General features: G+C 42.0%; 1 protein-coding gene across 3 annotated transcripts; it reads left to right on the top strand.

Annotated features, from left to right (window-relative positions):
- Positions 1-4,151: 4,151 nt before the first annotated feature.
- On the top strand, positions 4,152-20,780 carry LOC142097327 (uncharacterized). 3 transcript variants are annotated; one of them, XM_075179064.1, is made up of 5 exons: positions 4,152-4,172; positions 6,772-7,145; positions 8,651-8,771; positions 10,496-10,566; positions 19,229-20,780. In XM_075179064.1, the coding sequence occupies exons 2-5, from the start codon at positions 6,803-6,805 to the stop codon at positions 19,690-19,692; spliced, it is 999 nt and encodes a 332-aa protein (XP_075035165.1). In that variant the 5' UTR covers positions 4,152-4,172; positions 6,772-6,802; the 3' UTR covers positions 19,693-20,780. The 3 variants fall into 3 exon arrangements, with proteins under 3 accessions (XP_075035165.1, XP_075035164.1, XP_075035166.1); XM_075179063.1 differs by lacking the exon at positions 4,152-4,172 and adding an exon at positions 4,735-4,790; XM_075179065.1 differs by lacking the exons at positions 4,152-4,172; positions 8,651-8,771; positions 10,496-10,566 and adding an exon at positions 4,735-4,790.
- The last annotated feature ends 513 nt before the right edge of the window (positions 20,781-21,293 follow it).

The raw sequence follows: 21,293 nt of genomic DNA, 5'->3' as shown, positions 1-21,293 counted from the left end.
TCATTTTGGTACTCACAACATAAATAGGAGAATAATATGTATCTTGATCATCTGAATATTGTTTAGTACAATAATATATTGTGCAATTATGCCCCATCCATTTAAAAACAACTACATAATAAGCTTACGGTTAACTTTTAGCTTGCATCGCCAGTAGTATCATACGATTGAATTATATAAAATATTATCTTAGACAAGTTTCAATAAAATTTCTTTTGGTAAAAGTGGGATTAAAAATTAATTATGGCTATATTGTCTAAAGCTTCTAAAAAGGAAAATTAGTGGTGTTTCCCAAGTCAACCAATCCGATTCAAGATAAGATTTATCTTGTGCATTCTATAAAATGATTGTTAAAGCTTACTTGTTGCTATGAGTAACACCTCTACCTTTCCTGTTTAGAACCCTTAGTAAATCTACCTCTTAAGATCTGTGTGTTGAATTTGATTGGTATCTTGAGAAATATTTTTAGAGGTATTTATTAGAATTTTTATCTCCATAGTTCCGAAGGACTGATTCATCATTACATTAATATTTGTGAACGTTAATTTACACACCCACATATTAGTATCAATGTAGGTTCTAAATGATTCAATGTTGTTGGTGGGAGCAGAGGATAAGCAGAGGATAAGCATATGATGCCCACTAAGCCACTAAGAATAGTGGCTTAGAGGTTAGCACTTCTGCCTCACAGCTCTGGGGTCATGAGTTCGATTCCCGACCATGGCTTTATCTGTGAGGAGTTTGTATGTTCTCCCGTGTCTGGGTTTCCTCCAGGTGCTCCGGTTTCCTCCCACACTCCAAAAACATACTGGTAGATTAATTGGATGCTATTAAAATTGCCTCTAGTCTCTCTTGGTTTGTGTGTGTGTAAGTTAGAGGAGTTAGATTGTAAGCTCCAATGGGGCAGGGCCTGATGTGAATGAGTTCTCTGTACAGCGCTGTGGTATTAGTGGCGCTATATAAATAAATGATGATGATCATGAGACGATAAAAGTCACCTGAGGACACAGCTGCATAAGCCCTGTAGAATCCTATGTATTCTAAAGATTCTATCTCCATCTTCTTGTTCATTTGTAATCAAATACAGAAGTGGAAGCTGCTCATTCTGGGGTACCTCTTTGGTAAGTTAGCTCTCAATTTAAAAACACATATGTATGGCCCAAATATATGGGACTCTCACTATTTAAAATTAGAACCACCCTATTAGCAAAAGCGCCTTGGAGTGGCGGGTGGCTTTAACATACATTTGCAAATGTGTGCAACTATGACTTTTGCATTTTTATCTACAGCATTAATGGCAGGTCATCTGCTGGCTATAGCAGTGTGCTTTTGGAAAATTTTGTGTGTTTGTTCATTTGTAATCAAACAGGATACAATAGCACAATTCAATTTTTATGCAAGTTTCTTGAGATCCATTTCTATTGAGGTTACAGACTAAATTTACTCTTCAAGGTCACAAATCTCTTCGTCAGATACAAATTTTGAACGACATCATAATGGACATATTTGCATATGGCTTACCCAATCACAAAGATTACTGGTTACCGCATGATCATTACATCACTGTGTCCTTGATCATACACTCAGTTAACTATTTCCTAACCAAACTATATTCTATTTAATGCGCAATAGAATAATATTCCATATGAGCCATTATTTTGGCTATCTAACATACACAAACATTAGTCACTAATTTTACCAGAGTGTACTGACATGTGATTCGATATTCAAGTGGCACAAAATTACGGAGACGTTTACAAAATAATACATTCCACTGATACAGTGCTAAGATATAGATGAATGCAAAATGCTTTATTGTGGTAAATAACTAATTGCATGAGTACAAAATTATAAGATTAGATACATCATTCAGTCCCTTTAGATACAATGTGCCGACAAAAGTAAAATGGCTTGGCATAAAAGTCAATGACTACACAGGAAACTTATATATAAAATCACTTGAGATTAAATTCTTTACTAAATCCCTTTGGATGTAATATGTCTAATCTATCTATCCAAAATGCTTCCCTTCTGAGTAAATCGTCTTAAATGTTTTGATCAAAATATGAACTAATACCTCATGTTTTCATTTTGCTAGACACACACAGATATGCAGTTTAAAGGAAAGCGCTGACAACTGTCTTTTTTTTTTTGCTTTGTATACATATATGGGCATTTATATTGCCACGCAGCTGGTACCATATACAATATGGGATATACCAAGCGTGGGCTTATTGCCAAGCAGCTGGTACAATAGATAATGTGGAATATACGGAGCGCGGGCTTGTTTTTTCTCTGGTTTTGTTTCAAAATATTGCCTTATTGTCCTAGCAGCTGTCCATCAAGCCTATTTAAGGCACATTTGGGTGTGGCTCACAAGCCAGACCTTGCTAGATGTAAACCCCTTTACCTGGGAGGTGAGTGCATCTGATTTTAACTGCATTTTAATGGTGTTTAAAGCATATAGGTCAGTGTAGGTACCTGCATATAATGAGGTGCTTCTTGACGCTGGGATGCAGGCTTAAATGTTTTGATCAAAATATGAACTAATAACTCATGTTTTCATTTTGCTAGACACACACAGATATGCAGTGTGAAGGATAAGTGCTGACAACTGTCTTTTTGTTTCCCTCAACAGGATGGTAGTCTCACCTCCTTCAGTATGTGCCAACATCATTGGGATACATAGGGCAAGATGCTGAGTTGGAGCAAAGCAAACGAATCATGTTGCAATGCAAGGGGTGCAAAATAATAATTTTTCTTTTTATGCATACAGGGAAAATACTGCCTGCTTTTGCACACAATTACTGGACCACTTTATTTTAACACTGTGATTTAGCATTTGCCAAAACAGGTCCCCTCCTAACTCTAAATCTGCCCTCCCATTATAAATTTGCCCCCCCCCCCCTTCCGGTGAATCATGGTTTTGCCGAGGTGCAAATGTGCTTCTTTGTTTTGCTTTGTTCCTAACTGTGCATCAGGCCAATTGTGTCAATACATATAAATACTGCCCAATCAACAGGGGCATTTTGAAAGATACCCAAACCCTTTACTATGAGGTGTGGCGTAAGATCATATGGGGATTGGTTTACATTGTGATGGACAAGAAACAAAAGGATCTTTCATGGTGTTATTACAATGATATTTTATGAAAACAATGGTAAATTAGAAAGGTGTTTCCTATACGACCATCTTCTTTACAAAATTCCCATGCTCTTGATTGGCATTAAGTTTATATAATGCATAATGCCTTGCTAATAAAAAATAATAATATAACAATAGTCTGAGTGGTTCTTTAGAGTTGACCTTGGAGATTCAGGGTAAATTACAGTGACGTACAATGTGTGTGATAAGTGCTTCTAGAAAGCCTGGTCATGGGATCACTGTAAGAACCAAGAAGCTATGTGTCTTCCACATTCCTGCTGTACATTGCTCTCAGCTGACTTGTGGTCTTAGTCTGCCACCCAGTGGGGAAGAGTGGAAAACACTTCAGCTGCCAGCAAATTTAACCAACTCGCTCCTAAAAAAATAAAATGTTTGTGTGCAAGTAAATGTTTACTCATAATGTGGGTCCTTGCTTGGACTACAGATATAGGCTGATGGGGTCCTGCAGTGCAGAATTACAGTTACACACTAAATACCCAGAAATAACCATGTGGCTGTCATCGGATAGTGGGGGAGGCTCTTCTGACCATGCATTTGCAGTGAAGCCCTAGTTGAGACCAGTGCTCAGAAGAAGCCCCCAATCTATATTGCTGGGTCCTCCAGCGGTCACACTCCTTGCAGTACTGGTAGTGTCACCACTGACTGTCATTAGTCACTGAAGAGCTCCGAAAAGTCCTGCAGTATAGCACATACTTGTCAACTCTCCCGGAATGTCCGGGAGACTCCCGCTTTTTGCGAGACTCTCCCGGACTCCCGGGCGACTGTGGCAATCTCCCGAATTCTGCCCACTTCACTAGAAAGTGCCCCACTTCCTAGTGAAGTGGGCAGAATTAGATCCCAAACGCAGTGATTCCCGGTGAATCTCGGCGTTTGGCCCCGCTGTCAAATGACCCGTTTGCTTCATGACGTCACAGGGGGCGGGGCCTAAATTACGCAATTTTTGGCTGCCTCGCCCCCTCACGCCCACCTCCACTGGCTGGCTCCCGGAAGAGAGCTGAAGAAAGTCGGTAGGTATGGTACAGCACTCTAATTCCTCAACACTCCCTCAGATTAATCATGGGACGTTTAACAACCTGCAAGTTTTTTGTAGTGTTAAAAGTTGGCGGATGGAGGATGACAGTCCGTATGTAGCCATAGTCAACAGAAGAGCTTGAATCACCCTTTCTTGCCTTGTTAAGATTCTGGATAGCAACTTGTGTATTGATCTACTTAAAGAGCAGGAGCTAAATCTGCCCGATATACTTAGTATGTGAAGAAGTGAGACCAGCTGGTGCATCATCTCTTATAGTAGATGTTGTAACTTAAACACATATTAATGTTCTTTTTGTACCGTTTTATTAAAATTATGTGTATATTTATCGGTGACAAACTGCGTCGTGAGTATGATTCCCAACCAGGGCCCTTTCTATGTGAAGTTTGTATGTTCTTCCCGTGTTGGCATAGGTTACCTCCGGGTGCTCTGCTTTACTCCGACTCTCCCAAAACATATTATTATTATTAATTTCCCTTGTATAGCTTCCCCTACGATAAGACCCACACATAGTTAATGTACTGATACAGAAAGCTCCACCCATATCCTATTCCAGGAAGAGAGAAGCAGCTCTCACTCTGGATGGTGATTTAAGGTCTGATCCACATAAAGTGATACTTATCTCCTCTCTGTTTAATGTTAGAATAGTACATGATTGTATTGTGTTCAGGGATGTGCTGTTAGCCGATAACATAATAGGAAATATGAGGAATATCTACATTGCTGTGAAGATGGATTAGGGTGGGGCGATCAGTGCAGAGTTTATTGGAACATTCAGTATTTATGGGATACAAAACATTTCTTGTGATCTAAAGCAGATTTTTATTTCCCTGCTCTGTCTCTGACCCCTTCTACCCATCTGCTCACCTCCTGCTCTGTCTCTGACCCCTTCTACCCATCTGCTCACCTCCTGCTCTGTCTCTGACCCCTTCCACCCATCTGCTCACCTCCTGCTCTGTCTCTGACCCCTTCCACCCATCTGCTCACCTCCTGCTCTGTCTCTGACCCTTTCCACCCATCGGCTCAGCTCCTGCTCTGTCTCTGACCCCTTCCACCCAGCGACTCACCTCCTGCTCTGTCTCTGACCCCTTCTACCCAGCGGCTCACCTCCTGCTCTGTCTCTGACCCCTTCCACCCATCTGCTCACCTCCTGCTCTGTCTCTGACCCCTTCCACCCATCGGCTCATCTCCTGCTCTGTCTCTGACCCCTTCCACCCAGCGGCTCACCTCCTGCTCTGTCTCTGACCCCTTCCACCCAGCGGCTCACCTCCTGCTCTGTCTCTGACCCCTTCCACCCAGCGGCTCACCTCCTGTCTCTGTCTCTGACCCCTTCCACCCAGCGGCTCACCTCCTGCTCTGTCTCTGACCCCTTCCACCCAGCGACTCACCTCCTGCTCGGTCTCTGACCCCTTCCACCCAGTGGCTCACCTCCTGCTCTGTCTCTGACCCCTTCCACCCAGCGGCTCACCTCCTGCTCTGTCTCTGACCCCTTCCACCCAGCGGCTCCACTCCTGCTCTGTTTCTGACCCCTTCCACTCAGCGGCTCCCCTCCTGCTCTGTCTCTGACCCCTTCCACCCATCTGCTCACCCCCTGCTCTGTCTCTGACCCCTTCCACCCATCGGCTCAGCTCCTGCTCTGTCTCTGACCCCTTCCACCTAGCGGCTCACCTCCTGCTCTGTCTTTGACCCCTTCCACCCAGCGACTCACCTCCTGCTCTGTCTCTGACCCCTTCCATCCAGCGGCTCACCTCCTGCTCTGTCTCTGACCCCTTCCACCCAGCGGCTCACCTCCTGCTATGTCTTTGACCCCTTCCACCTAGCGGCTCACCTCCTGCTCTGTCTTTGACCCCTTCCACCCAGCGACTCACCTCCTGCTCTGTCTCTGACCCCTTCCATCCAGCGGCTCACCTCCTGCTCTGTCTCTGACCCCTTCCACCCAGCGGCTCCCCTCCTGCTATGTCTTTGACCCCTTCCACTCAGCGGCTCACCTCCTGCTCTGTCTCTGACCCCTTCCACCCAGCGGCTCCCCTCCTGCTCTGTCTCTGACCCTTTCCGCCCAGCGGCTCCCCTCCTGCTCTGTCTCTGACCCCTTCCGCCCAGCGGCTCAGCTCCTGCTCTGTCTCTGACCCCTTCCACCCAGCGGCTCACCTCCTGCTCTGTCTCTGACCCCTTCCACCCATCTGCTCACCTCCTGCTCTGTCTCTGACCCCTTCCACCCATCTGCTCACCTCCTGCTCTGTCTCTGACCCCTTCCACCCATCTGCTCACCTCCTGCTCTGTCTCTGACCCCTTCCACCTTAACTAATTGTGCTTATTACCCTTATCTTTTTCCCTGTGATGTATAATATAACAACATTATGTGTTTATAAAATGTTATGTCCACATATATATTTATTTAATTTAATAAACAAAAACTTGCTTTTCATGTAATCTGTTTATAGTTTTTAGTATGTTTGCCATAACACTCATAATCTCAGCTCTGTCTATAATTGGTAGGATTCATGTTTCACAATCCTGTTCTGTATTTCATTATTATGTGGATATAACTAATATAATTTATTTCTGTATTTTTACAGAGGTTTTGATAATCCCCACCGACGTTGAACCATGCAGTCCCCAGCTGTCGATAATGAGGATGTTTGTCTAATACGGCACACTTTGTCCCAGTACAAACCAGGGTCCACCAGAGATCTCCGGGACCACAACTTTAGGAGAGTGTGTCTTCAACTCTTTGGTCTGGTCGGTCATGGAAAATCATCGCTCATTAACTCGTGTCTGTGTGTGGTCCAGGACTGTCACTTTAGCAATGAAGCTGGCTCAGGACGAACCGGGAAGCCCTTTACCATGGCAAGAAAGGAGTACAAGCTGACCGACTCGGTGTATATCATTGATAACCGCGGACTAAACCAAATGACAAAAGATGAGAAATTGGAGGTGGCAGCTCAGTTCAGTAAGTGAGGCTCTGTTGTATTAGGGAAGGCTTACCACACGCTGTAGTGTAAGGATACTAGAAGTCACCCCTTAATTTGGTGTCTTGATCAAAAGCCACATGCATGTGCTCCTATGTTCTATTATTAGTTGATCTATGTGAGGCCATCACTTGAAATTCACACAGACAACGGTCAGATGGAGCCAAAGGCATTTTGTGGGTAGTCCGAGGAGGTATGGGCAGTGAAGAGGGAGTTTGGGTGGATTTGGTACCTGGTCACCATGGATGCATACAGTGGCCGTGGTTTGAGTGTCTCTGGGACCCTTGCCCCGGCCTCAGATGTGGCCTCAGACTCCTGTTAGCCATCGCTAACCTCTCTGGGCATCCGCAGAGCACTTCTCTGTCCATTTTTTTGGTCATGAAAAATTTACATGCTTGTCATTCCGTTCTTAGGAAACTGTTTAATCCCATATATCCTAGTTATAAATTCATCGTACTGCATTTCTTACGGAAACTACTGTTCTACCACCGCTAGTGGAAACCATCACCGTTTGCCAGTAGACTGAAAAATAATTTAATCCGATATTATCAACCAAACGGGTTTCTAATTTTTGCAGGGATAAAACATTCTCACCTTACTTATTTTTGTGTATGTGTGTGTGTATAAATAATCCCTTTATTTTAGTGTTGTTGACTAAACATACCCATGTACTTCCTCCCCCTCCATTGTTAGAAATGTAATCAATAATCACCAATAACAGAGACAGCTTTTGTTTTGGACCCAGTCCAGCAGTGTCATAGTGACTGACACTGCTGGATTGGGTTTAGTATTTACTGCTGTTCTACAGAGGGAACAGCATCATTTGTGAGACTGAGTACTGCTTCCTCCTGTATGATACATACTCACAGAATTGTTAGTGCCCACTCAGCAATTGCACATTCAAATTGGTGACTTGTAGCAGAGATCACGATGGATCGCCCCATTTAAAGATTACAGAGGCCCTGATTCATTAAGGATCTTAAATTAAGAAGTTTCTTATTTCAGTCTCCTGGACAAAACCATGGTACAATGCAAGGGGTGAAAATTACTTTTCTGTTTTGCACATAAGTTAAATACTGACAGTTTTTTCATGTAGCACACAAATACTTGATAGCTTATTTGTACACTGAAATTTAAAGTTGATATTTGTGTGCTACATGAAAAAACTGTCAGTATTTAACTTATGTGCAAAACAGAATACTAATTTGCACCCCTTGCATTGTAATATGGTTTTGTCCAGTAGACTTAAATAAGAAACTTCTTAATTGAAGTTCCTTAATGAATCAGGCCCAGAGTGTTTACAAGTTATGTTTAAGGCCAGATATATTTGTTACTTAGGAATTTGTAGCATTATTATCTAAGGAAGCAACTCAGTGACAGGTCTTGTATAAGTAATTTAATAGCATAGGTGAGTGATTGACAGTTAGACAGGGTCACAGTTTGAGGTTGATAAAATAAATAAGCACTTTTTTTTTTTAATTCAAAGGGAAGCTGCGGACGATGGGTGAGGTGGAATGGGAGTTTGAACTGGAAAGAACTGTCAATCAACTTGAAGACAGATATAAAAATCAGTGTATGGATTTCATAGTACCAGTGCTTGTGTACAGGTATTTACCTTTCTGCTGTCCATTGTAATGCATGCTGTTCACAGCCAGAGACACTTCTAACAGAGCGCAGATAAACACCGTCACTGTGTCATATATTTATAATTATATTTTGGGAGTTTTTTTTAACGCTTTCTGGATTCAAATACTATTACTTAAGGGGCTTATGTTTGCAACTTTAAATTAAAGCATCACTTGTTAATTGAAACATTTTTATTTTACAATCATGACTTAATAAGATACATAATACTGCGTGAATAACAACCAGGTTTTAAAAAGGGCACAAGATTTGGGGGGAAAAAATGTGATTAGGACAAATCCTTTTTATTGTGCATTTTGTAGCTGAACATTTTTGTGCAGCAGCTTTGACGCTGAATCTTGCTGATAAAGTACTTTAATGACCAGTATATGCAAATACTTAGAAAGCCACTGAACTTGGATATTTATTTGTGTGGAAGTCCAAAATGTCTCGTTGCTGATCTCTCCAAAGTCATGTGATCAGGTGGAAGAGGATTCACCCTTAGTGTCAGACCTCTTAGACCACTCAAGACTTTGAGTCAATCAAAGTTCAGCCTGCACTCCTTATGAGAAACATAACTGAAAAAATAACCCTATACATACGTGTTTGGGAAGACACTGTGTATATTTATAGTCAGATAATCGTGCTTCATGACATCTATCACATACTTGCCAACTCTCCCTGAATGTCAGGGAGACTCCCTGAAATAGGGGTGATCTCCCTCACTCCCTGAAGAGTCTGGCATTCTCCCTGATGCTGAGCCAGTACAAGACGTGGTTGGCTTCTCCATCTGTGGCATGATGTCACAGTTCAGAAATTTGGTCCTATGTCCATGTATTGATGCCTATGGAGGTGGCCATTTTCAAGGAGACCAAGATTTAATCAAAGACTGACAGGTAAGACAACATGACTTCAGTAATGGAGACAGAAATGTAAAAGACACTTCAGTCTCTAGAGATGCATTAGCTGCTTTTCTTTAACACATAGTTGCCTACTCTCCCGGAATGTCCGAGAGACTTCTGCATTTCTGGGAGACCTCCTGGGCGAGCAGGGCAACTTCCTGATTCTCGTCCTCTCAATAAATAATTGGCGGTGCTTAATGACGCACATATTGCCTCATCTTAGCTCCGCCCCCTGTTGTAATTGGCCAAAATTGAGACAATCATTTAGGGGCGAGGCCAAAATGATGCGATTCGTCAAGCCCCACCCCAGCACGCCCACCTCCACGGGATATAACTGAAGCCAACGAGGAAAAGTTGGCAAGTATGATCTATCAAAGGCAGCCACATATAGCAGCAGGAGTTTATTGGCTATCCAAATAACTTATCTGTTTAAACCGATAACCATTACATCAATACCATTTACGTATTTCTGTTATGGTCCAGATAGGATGTACGGTAAATTTTGGGGCAATGAATAGAAATATTCTGAGACAGAACGGGCCATAATAAAGAGCAGCCTGCCAGCACACCGCTTTCAGTGAGGTCACAGAAGAGGGAGATTTGGTCATAAAAGAAAAGGGATTAAGAACACATGCAAAGGAATGAGAAAAATGTAAATTTATTGGGGCTCAGATATTGTATAAATTATTGTAGCATTATTATTATTATTATTATTGCTACAATAAGTAGCAAAAAGGAACGTTTTTTTTTTAAAATAAACTTTAAATGTTTTTTTTCATCACAATATTATCTTTTGTCTGTTGCAGCGTTAAACACACGTTTTCAAACGTCTCTAATAATATCGGTGCCTTTCTCATAGATGCATTTGAGATAACAGGTAAGGGAGTTATATCTGCATACAGACAAAATTCGCACATTTTTTATATTTATATATATATATTCCAGTACGAACCTCCAATCAGGACATATCAAAACGGGTCGCTGTATACAGTTAGCAAATGCAAGTTTCCAGAATGACCTCATGGGAAGACCTTGTAACAGAGGTAGTCACATAAAAAACAAACAAACAAGAACAAATTGGTGACCGTAACACCTAACGCCGGTGGTCTGACTGGGACACCAGTATTGAAGTCGTTATCGGTCTGCTTGCCCAGGAATCCATTTCACAATGAGAAGCCGATTCATCCTTAGTCTGCAGTCTCTGCAATTTCATCGGCTGCTGAAATCTCAGGGCTTCCTTTGGGTAAGGTCTCTGAAATCAAAGACGCAAATTAAAAAGCTTGATTCTTCATTGGTTGGAACCTTCAGGATTTCATGGGCTGTTGTAATTGCAGAAACCAAAAAAAGTTGCAGGAATTTCAGCTAAGGAAACCACAGCCAATGAAATCATAGATGCTGCAGACTGATGATAAAACGGTTTCTTCACAGCACCTGGGGTAGCAGATTACTGCAATACTGAAACCATGTAATGATGCCTCAGGCAGCCAATCTGTCATCAGAGTCCAGGGAACTTGGGGAATTAACCTATTCTGCCATGGGTTTAATGATAGAGGTTTTGAATTGACTTTCTCTTGATCAACACACAATTTAGGTTGGACCTGATATTTTACATTATAACTATCTAACTATAATAAACAGCAGCAGGTTATAATATGGGCATGTGGAGCGGTAGTTCACTTCCTAGTGCTGTAAGTTTGCCAAAATTTTCCCCAGCCAACGTCACTGCTGCAAGTATGTCTTTGACAAGCAATAAAGTAGCATTGGGGTAAAGCGGCTTGCTCTGTCCTATATTCTACTGTACCTGGGCACCTGTGCATGTTCAGAAAATGAACTTACATAAATGCGGCTATTCAGACCTTCGAGTCGTGGCGGGGGAGGGAAGGGTGTGTTCTAACATAGAAATGTACAGTTAGGGCGTGTTTGAGCAATGGTGTACGAGTCCAGACTGGAATGTAGTGGCAGATACGTCTGGATAAGCACATTTATTTACGGGTGGTCAGGGGCAGGTGTAAATAGCGGATGATCGATGATGATGACAAATACCCGAACTAGTGATTCGCTTGCAATTAGGTGTTTGCAAATGATTTGCAGGCACTTATCGGGACTTTAGTATTTGCTTGGCCTAGACAAAACGAGGGGGGATTCCTAGTGCCTGGAAACCCCTTTCAAGTCTGGGGCACTGTATAATTGAGGTGGCTGGACCCTGCTCCCGATTCACACAGCTCTGCTTGAAAAGGGAGAGCTGCGTGCACCTAACAGTAGTGCATGCAGCATTGCCCATGTATATTATGGGGATAGGAAGAGTTGGAGAGCAGCCAAGCACTGTCTAAAATTATAGCCACGCCCCCATGCATGCTGGTCACGCCCACTGGTGGCGTGGTGTGGAAACCCCCCTCTACAAATCCTGCGTTTGCTCCTGCATGGCTATAGATTAGAATTAGATGAGCGTGTTGTAGCATAGATCTTTTTATATTTTTTATTTGCATATCGGAGAGTTGTTCAAGTTGTATTAGCTAACTTATTCAAGTCTAAATGACACTAAATAGCCGTCGCGTTTCTAACCTATAAAATAAAAGGTACATGTTCAGCAAGTTGGACGCTAGTGTCCGAGGGGGGTGCGTGCAATTGTTTTTCAATTACAAGTTACGCTTTCATTCCACTCTGCACCAGATCCTAGGGGCCTGAGTCATTAAGGAGAGCAAAGCATAAAAAAAGGAGTAACTTTGCACCTGAGCAAAACCATGTTGCATTGGAGGGGGGAGACAAATGTAAATTGTGATGGCAGATTTATAGTTGGGGTAGGGCATGTCCTAGATCAACTTTAAATTTCAGTGTACAAATAAAGCTATCAAGTATTTGTGTGCTAGGTGAAAAAACAGCCAGTATATATCTTATGTGCAAAATAATAAACTAATTTGTACCCCTTGCCATGCAACATGGTTTTGTCCAGGAGAAAACTTACTCATATTTTTTTTTTGCCTTACTTTCCTTAATGACTCAGGCCCTAGGTCTTTTGAGGCTTGCCTTATACACTGTATTAATACACTTTGGGTGAGAGGTGTGTTTTTAAAAATATTTAAACTCAAAAAGGGTTTGAAGTGAGTATTATGCAATTACGAGTGCTTCATTTGGTGAGACAAACTAAATATTGGGCGTATGTGCCCATGGCTCAAACATCATCCAGGTCAATGATAAGATATCAGTTACTGTAAAATGCCATCCTCTTATGTGTACTTCTATATACCTGGGGGTAAATGTATGAACATGCGGGTTCTTCAACACCCGCGTGTTCAGCGTGTTCGGCGATTAAATTTCAAGCGGCGCTGCATTGTAAAGGGAAGTTTCCCTTTACAATGCAGCGCCGATTGAAATTTAATCGCCGAACACGCGGGTGTTGAAGAACACGCATGTTCATACATTTACCCCCTGGTGTAAGTTCCTATTCATTTTAGCACTTTAAAAGGAATTGTATGACTGTATGCTTTTTATATTGGATTTTATCGGGAAGTCTGTTTTTAACTTTATTCCTTTTTCAAAAAATAAATTGTGTATTAATTAGAGATGGGCGGGTCCGGTTCTCCGAGAACCGAACCCACCCGAACTTTGGGTATCCGAGTACCGAGCTGAGCAGCTCGGTACTCTCCCGCCAATTCCGAATCCAAATCGAGGCCGAACGTCATTGTGACGTCGTCGGATCTCGGGACTCGGTTCTCGCGATACTTCAACTTTATAAATACACGCCTCCACAGCAATCCATCGCCATTTGACAGAGGGAGAGAGCAGGGTGTAGTCATAGGCTAATTAGAGCAGGGACAGAGAAAGAATACAATATTGTTCTTGCAATTGCTCTAACCAAAATCGCTAGTGCAGAGAGGAGGATAGAGGTTTATTATTTTTTCTTCATATTTGGCACTCCCCAGCGCTTTTGGGTTGTCCCCCATAATTGTGCATTAATATTTCTGGCTGTCAAAAGTCATATCTGTCAGCAGTATCTACTCAATAAATGTTAGCACTCCTCAGTGTTTTTGGGGTGTCCTCTCTAATTGTGCATTAATATTTCTGGCTGTCAAAAGTCATATCTGTCAGCAGTATCTACTCAATAATTTTAAGCACTCCTCAGTGTTTTTGGGGTGTCCTCTCTAATTGTGCATTAATATTTCTGGCTGTCAAAAGTCATATCTGTCAGCAGTATCTACTCAATAATTTTAAGCACTCCTCAGTGTTTTTGGGGTGTCCTCTCTAATTGTGCATTAATATTTCTGGCTGTCAAAAGTCATATCTGTCAGCAGTATCTACTCAATAAATTTTAGCACTCCTCTGTGTTTTTGGGGTGTCCTCCCTAATTGTGCATTAATATTTCTGGCTGTCAAAAGTCATATCTGTCAGCAGTATCTACTCAATAAATGTTAGCACTCCTCAGTGTTTTTGGGGTGTCCTCTCTAATTGTGCATTAATATTTCTGGCTGTCAAAAGTCATATCTGTCAGCAGTATCTACTCAATAATTTTAAGCACTCCTCAGTGTTTTTGGGGTGTCCTCTCTAATTGTGCATTAATATTTCTGGCTGTCAAAAGTCATATCTGTCAGCAGTATCTACTCAATAATTTTAAGCACTCCTCAGTGTTTTTGGGGTGTCCTCTCTAATTGTGCATTAATATTTCTGGCTGTCAAAAGTCATATCTGTCAGCAGTATCTACTCAATAAATTTTAGCACTCCTCTGTGTTTTTGGGGTGTCCTCCCTAATTGTGCATTAATATTTCTGGCTGTCAAAAGTCATATCTGTCAGCAGTATCTACTCAATAAATGTTAGCACTCCTCAGTGTTTTTGGGGTGTCCTCTCTAATTGTGCATTAATATTTCTGGCTGTCAAAAGTCATATCTGTCAGCAGTATCTACTCAATAAATGTTAGCACTCCTCAGTGTTTTTGGGGTGTCCTCTCTAATTGTGCATTAATATTTCTGGCTGTCAAAAGTCATATCTGTCAGCAGTATCTACTCAATAAATTTTAGCACTCCTCAGTGTTTTTGGGGTGTCCTCCCTAATTGTGCATTAATATTTCTGGCTGTCAAAAGTCATATCTGTCAGCAGTATCTACTCAATAAATGTTAGCACTCCTCAGTGTTTTTGGGGTGTCCTCTCTAATTGTGCATTAATATTTCTGGCTGTCAAAAGTCATATCTGTCAGCAGTATCTACTCAATAATTTTAAGCACTCCTCAGTGTTTTTGGGGTGTCCTCTCTAATTGTGCATTAATATTTCTGGCTGTCAAAAGTCATATCTGTCAGCAGTATCTACTCAATAAATTTTAGCACTCCTCAGTGTTTTTGGGGTGTCCTCCCTAATTGTGCATTAATATTTCTGGCTGTCAAAAGTCATATCTGTCAGCAGTATCTACGCAATGGATTCAAAGCAGTCCACATATGATCTAAATGAGCAACCAGGTTCTGTCACCAGTCCTGATGTTAGTGTTCCCAGTACGTCATCTGGCCAAGGCGATGTCAAACAACAGAGTGTTTTCAAATTAGTGCAAAAAACAAAAACCAAAAAAAAATTTACTGTATTGAAGCGAAAAAGAAGTGTAACTGAGCAAAAGTTAAGTGACGATAAAAAAAAAATTGCAAGCATGCCATTCTACACACGCAGTGGCAAAGAGAGAATGAGGCCTTCACCTTTGGCTATTAGTGGCAGATCCCAAAAAGTTACCCAGCCTACAATTGGTGCACAACTACTGTTACGCGTCAAAGCTGAGCTGCAAGATACCAGTGAGGCATTACAGGAGAATATTTGCTCTGATTCACAAATGACAACAATCCCTGTGGAGAGTCCATCCAACAGTGGGATGTCTAATCGTGAGCATTCTGCTGATGTGTGCCTTAATAGCCCGAGTGTAGCCGGTGATACCCAAATTGAGGATGCCACTTTGGAATTAGAAGAGGATGAGGGGGAGATTTGTGTAGGCGACGAGGGCGCTAATGAGGATGTTGATGAGGATGAGGTTGTTTGTGTAAGTCCTGCACCAGTGGCAGCAGTTCTGGCACGTGACAAGAAAAAGGCCATTGTCATGCCTGGGCATAAAACAAAAAAATCCACTTCTTATGTGTGGAATTATTTCTACCCAAATCCAGACAACAATTGTATAGCCATTTGTAGTGTATGTGAAGCCACAGTCAGTCGAGGGAGGGACCTTAACCATCTTGGAACCTCGTCTATGTTACGCCATTTAACGAGAGTTCATGGCAAAGTGTTGGGAAAAGCTGAAAGTTCTTCCCAAAAGAATACAAGCACTCCCTCATCAGCTAAGACCCTCCGCTCACCGACATACCGACGGCCACAAAATACACCCACCACACCATCCTCATCAATATCCTCAGTAGCGCTCGGAGTTAGCCCGGCATCCCACTTAAGGCTGGATGACTCCGGCACTATTATTGATTCCTCTGAAGAAAGCGTTAGTCCTGCTGCTGCTGTTGCTGCTGCTGGGGGTGAATCGTCATCCCAGAGGCAGGTGAATAAAATGAGCAGTCCTACATTTCAGCAATTAACTGTGAAACAATCCTTTGCGAGGGGAAGCAAATATGACAGCAGTCACCCAGTCGCCAAGCGAATCACAGACGCCATGGCTGCAATGTTAGTGTTAGATCTGCGTCCAATCTCCACCATAAACGCAGCTGGTTTTTCACAGTTAATTGAGGTTTTGTGTCCGCGTTACAGAATTCCATCGCGACACCATTTCTCCCGTAAAGCTATTCCACAACTATACCAAAAAGTGTGTAAAAATGTAGAGATTGCGCTGAAAAATGCCATTCTGCCCACTGTTCACTTAACCACAGATATGTGGACAAGTGGAAGTGGCCAAACCAAAGACTATATGACTGTGACAGCCCACTGGGTTGGTCATTCACCTTCACCAGCAGGAACAGCAGCAGCATGTACACCACTACGTAACATTTGTCACAGGCAGGCCACTCTTTGTATCACCGGCTTCACTAACAGGCATACGGCTGACAATTTGTTACGCAAACTGAGAGATGTGATTGATGCATGGCTTATACCACTCGGACTCTCCCCAGGGTATGTCATTTCAGATAACGCCAACAATATAGTGCGAGCATTACAGCTGGGTGATTTCCAACATATTCCCTGTTTTGCTCACACCATCAACTTGGTGGTGCAGAGCTTCCTACGAAATAACCGTGAGGTGCAGGAGATGCTTTCGGTGGCCCGTAAAATTTCAGGCCATTTCAGGCATTCAGCCACAGCATGTAGGAGATTACAGCAGCTCCAAGAGCAGTTTAACTTGCCCTGCCACCAACTTAAGCAAGAGGTGGTAACTCGGTGGAATTCCACCCTGTACATGCTTCAGAGGATGGAGGAACAGCGCAAAGCCATCCAAGCATATTGCACAAGTCATGACATTGGGAAAGGAGGGGGGATGTATTTCACTCTTGCACAGTGGGGAATCCTTTCAGTGCTGTGCAAGGTGCTGAAACCATTTGAAGTTGTGACATGTGAGGTCAGTGCAGACTCTGCTAGTTTGAGCCAAGTCATTCCTTTAATTAGACTATTGGAAAAGCAGCTTGAGAAAATGAAGGAGGAGCTGAAAGCAAGCAATTCAGCAAAGTATGTTGGCCTTGTCGATCAAGTACTTAATTCGCTTCACAATGATCCTCGAGTTATTAAGATCTTGAACTCGGATCAGTACGTTTTGGCCACTGTGCTTGATCCAAGGTTTAAAACCTACATTGAGTCTTTACTTGTAAATGAGCGAGATGTGAACTTTTGCAAGGAGCTATTGCTCAGCAAGTTGGCCGCTGAACTGGGCCTCGGCTTGACGACGTGTCCTCCTTCACTTTCTCAAGCTGTTGCTCGTAAAAAATTAAATTTCCAAAAAAGAAGCAGGGAAGACACAGGGGGCAGACGAGAACAATTTAACATCTGGGCTGGTTTGAAGGATTTTTCAAAAAAAAGTGTCACTTTGCCCATAAGTCCATCCAATATGAGTATAAACATGCAAAGGATGGTGGAGGATTACTTTCAAGAGGTAGTTGATATGGAAATGTCAGACAGTCCCTTTCCTTACTGGGAAGAAAAGCAAGCTATTTGGAAACCCATGTACAAACTTGCTTTGCAATACCTAAGCTGCCCACCCTCCAGTGTGTACTCTGAACGAGTGTTCAGCACAGCAGGGAACTTAGTCAGTGATCGCCGTAGAAGGTTACTTCCCAAAAATGTGGAGAAAATGATGTTTATAAAAATGAACTACATCTTCCACGAGGAAGGCCTTCACCATCCAAGACATGCAAGCACTGACTGTTCTCTAATGGCGGATTCAAGCGGCGATGAATTGATAGTCTGTGATGATGACGATAACACTGATGAGGGTGAGGATGAAGCTGAAGATGATGCCGATAACATCTTTTTAAAACTTTCTATGTAAGTGTAGGGTGCAATCTACCCCAAAGAGGAAAGGGACTTGTGGCATTTCCATATCACATACCATCTTGAAAGGCTGCTGTTAGGGCAATTTATCCTTAAGGGTAGGGTGTCATAGACAGAGTGACCCTAAACTGGCTTTGTCCATTTTTCATAATATTGTACAGTCTATAATGGCTGAATTTTTTAGTATTTTATACAAGTGGAGGGGGGCCTAGAGAGACAGAAACCAAACTGGCTTTCTCCATGTCAATTAATATTGTACAGTCTATAATGGCTGAATTTTTTAGTATTTTATACAAGTGGAGGGGGGCCTAGAGAGACAGAAACCAAACTGGCTTTCTCCATGTCAATTAATATTGTACAGTCTATAATGGCTGAATTTTTTAGTATTTTATACAAGTGGAGGGGGGCCTAGAGAGACAGAAACCAAACTGGCTTTCTCCATGTCAATTAATATTGTACAGTCTATAATGGCTGAATTTTTGGGTATTTTATACAAGTGGAGGGGGGCCTTGAGAGACAGAAACCAAACTGGCTTTCTCCATGTCAATTAATATTGTACAGTCTATAATGGCTGAATTTTTTGGTATTTTATACAAGTGGAGGGGGGCCTTGAGAGACAGAAACCAAACTGGCTTTTTCCATTTCTTTACATATTTAACTATAAGTGTAGGGTGTAATATACATTCAAAGACGATGGCTGCATTGCCAATATGCATAGATGGAGAGGAAGACAATCTGTTTTGTGTGTAGAATAGGCCTACCAACGAAGAATTAAACTGTTTTTTGGGATGATTTATTACCTCAACAATTAGATTACTTGTCTCTAAAACAGTTGGAGCACTAAATTGGGTTAATTTAGGCCCAAAAACATGGATTTTCCCAAAAAATAGCAAAACAAAACCAAACAAAACCAAAACCAAAACCAAAACACGCATTGGAGGTTTTGCAAAACCAAAACCAAAACCAAAACACGACGGTAATCCAGATCCAAAACCGAATCCAAAACCAAAACACGGGGGTCAGTGACCATCTCTAGTATTAATAAAAAAAACAAAAAAACTAAATAAATGCATTTCCTATCTCTATCTTCTTCTTCTAGGAATTGTTCCCATTGTGGTCCTCACTAACCATAAAGACCAAAATATTACTGATACATGCCAGCTGTTCGAAGAGCTCGGAGCCCAGCACATCATTGATCTAGATAATTACACCACCACTAATTCTGCCCGGAATCTGGACACCGACAGTAAAGTGCTGAGATTGCTGAACGTCTGCCTGCAAGAGGCGGACAGGGGCATCCAAAAGAAGCAGAACCTGGACCCACAGCTGGAGTTTATAAAGAAGTCTGTAAATCAGATTAAAGCGGAGATGTTGAGACAGAAAGAGATGAAGGAGGAGGCACTGAGTCGCAGCATTAACGAGAAAATGGATGTGATCAGGAAGAAAGACAACGAGCTCATTGAGAAAGAACAGGATCTAGAAGCCAAGAAAAGACAGATTTCACGTTTGAATAGTGATCTGGAAGACCTTGACCGCAAACTAAAGATGTCTTATTATAGGTAGTTTAGATAACTAAGAAGGGCATATAGAAACATGTGAGAACATGTGATGTAAAATTCATTCTTTCCTCTCTTTTTTTTTTCTCTTGCTCTACATCAGTATGATGCAATCACATCCCTTTTAGCAAACTGTAAATAACCCGCACCCCACAGCCTGTACCAGATAGCTTCATGCGGTGGAGACCGATCCAATATTCATTTTGAGGCAAGAGGCACTTTTTTGCGGTGATGTGCCTTATGCCACAGGGATATCACTGATTCCTAGTGAATTGGTGGGACCAGTTGCCGCTCAAGAAGAGGGGAATTGATAGGGCTGTCAGGGTTACTCATCATCATCATCACCATTTATTTATATAGCGCCACTAATTCCACAGCGCTGTACAGAGAACTCACTCACATCAGTCCCTGCCCCATTGGAGCTTACAGGCTAAATTTCCTAACACAGACACACACACACACACACACAGACACTAGGGTCAATTTGATAGCAGCCAATTAACCTACCAGTATGTTTTTGGAGTGTGGGAGGAAACCGGAGCACCCGGAGGAAACCCACACATACACGGGGATTACATACAAACTCCACACAGATAAGGCCATGGTCGGGAATTGAAGTCATGACTCCAGCGCTGTGAGGCAGAAGTGCTAACCACTAAGCCACCGTGCTGCTCCAGCAGAGAAAATATATCAGGTTAATTTGCATACAGACATGTCACATGATGTCATTACAAGATAGCTGCCGTTTTTTTTTTATTCCACGTGATCTGGCTGTGGGCAATGTTATAAGGAATTCTAAACATGTATCCTCTGTATCTGCTTCTGAAAATTACATAGTAGGGCCTTTCAGGTATATAAATAGAAACTATAGATGTTGGTTCAATTATATTGTATTCTTTTCTATCGGACCGGTTGAGTCATCTATCAGTTTAACTTTTTTTTATTTCTTGACTTCTTGGCTTTCTGTTCAATTAACTAATAGCTTGGTAAAGTGCTTATTCTGTGCCTCCCCTCACTGCATGCTATGTGTGTGAAAGAAATACATGCAAATAAAGTATTATTGATGCACTAATAAAAACAACGCTGTGCATTGTGGCCCAGTCCTATGTCTCATTTCCACAAATCCAGGGAGCAATTTTAATATGCGGGTGTTGGGTCCACACACACTTGTGTTACACCCTTTTATCCTCTCGATGCAGGAGAATTTTTCGGTTTGACTCTCCCAAGGGACAAGAGCTGGCTACGAGAGATATTGGCAGTACTACTTACAAAGGTTGTCGGCCTTCTGCAGCAAGCGACTGAGTGAGGAATGATGTAGTTAAAGTGAGAGTAAGGGATCTCCATAGAGCCCAGATCGCGGTGATAAGGATGTTTTTTTATTTTTAATTATTGCTGTTTATTGATTAGAATCAGATACCGCCGTAATGTTAGATAAAAATTAACGCTGGCACATCAGCGCTATAATCTTCACAAATTATTGCTTTAATAAATAAAAGCACAATTCAATCATCATACATAGTAACCCATATGCAAAACAATAATAATTTAGTTTAAATTGAGAGACTCGAATGGTAAAGGACCCTTTTATAGTAAAGTAGAGCTGACCGT

The sequence above is a fragment of the Mixophyes fleayi genome, chromosome 7 (genome assembly GCF_038048845.1).
Source record: "Mixophyes fleayi isolate aMixFle1 chromosome 7, aMixFle1.hap1, whole genome shotgun sequence".
In the NCBI taxonomy this organism is placed as follows: Eukaryota; Metazoa; Chordata; class Amphibia; order Anura; family Limnodynastidae; genus Mixophyes; species Mixophyes fleayi.
This window is presented reverse-complemented; position numbering and strand designations above follow the sequence as displayed.

What these genes read in the sequence shown, in the direction of transcription:
- LOC142097327 (XM_075179064.1), top strand. Translation starts at nt 6,803, where the DNA reads ATGCAGTCCCCAGCTGTCGATAATGAGGATGTTTGTCTAATACGGCAC. An exon ending in GTACCAGTGCTTGTGTACAG is followed by an intron (nt 8,772 to 10,495) that starts GTATTTACCTTT and finishes TGTCTGTTGCAG; the next exon opens with CGTTAAACACACGTTTTCAA. An exon ending in AGATGCATTTGAGATAACAG is followed by an intron (nt 10,567 to 19,228) that starts GTAAGGGAGTTA and finishes TTCTTCTTCTAG; the next exon opens with GAATTGTTCCCATTGTGGTC.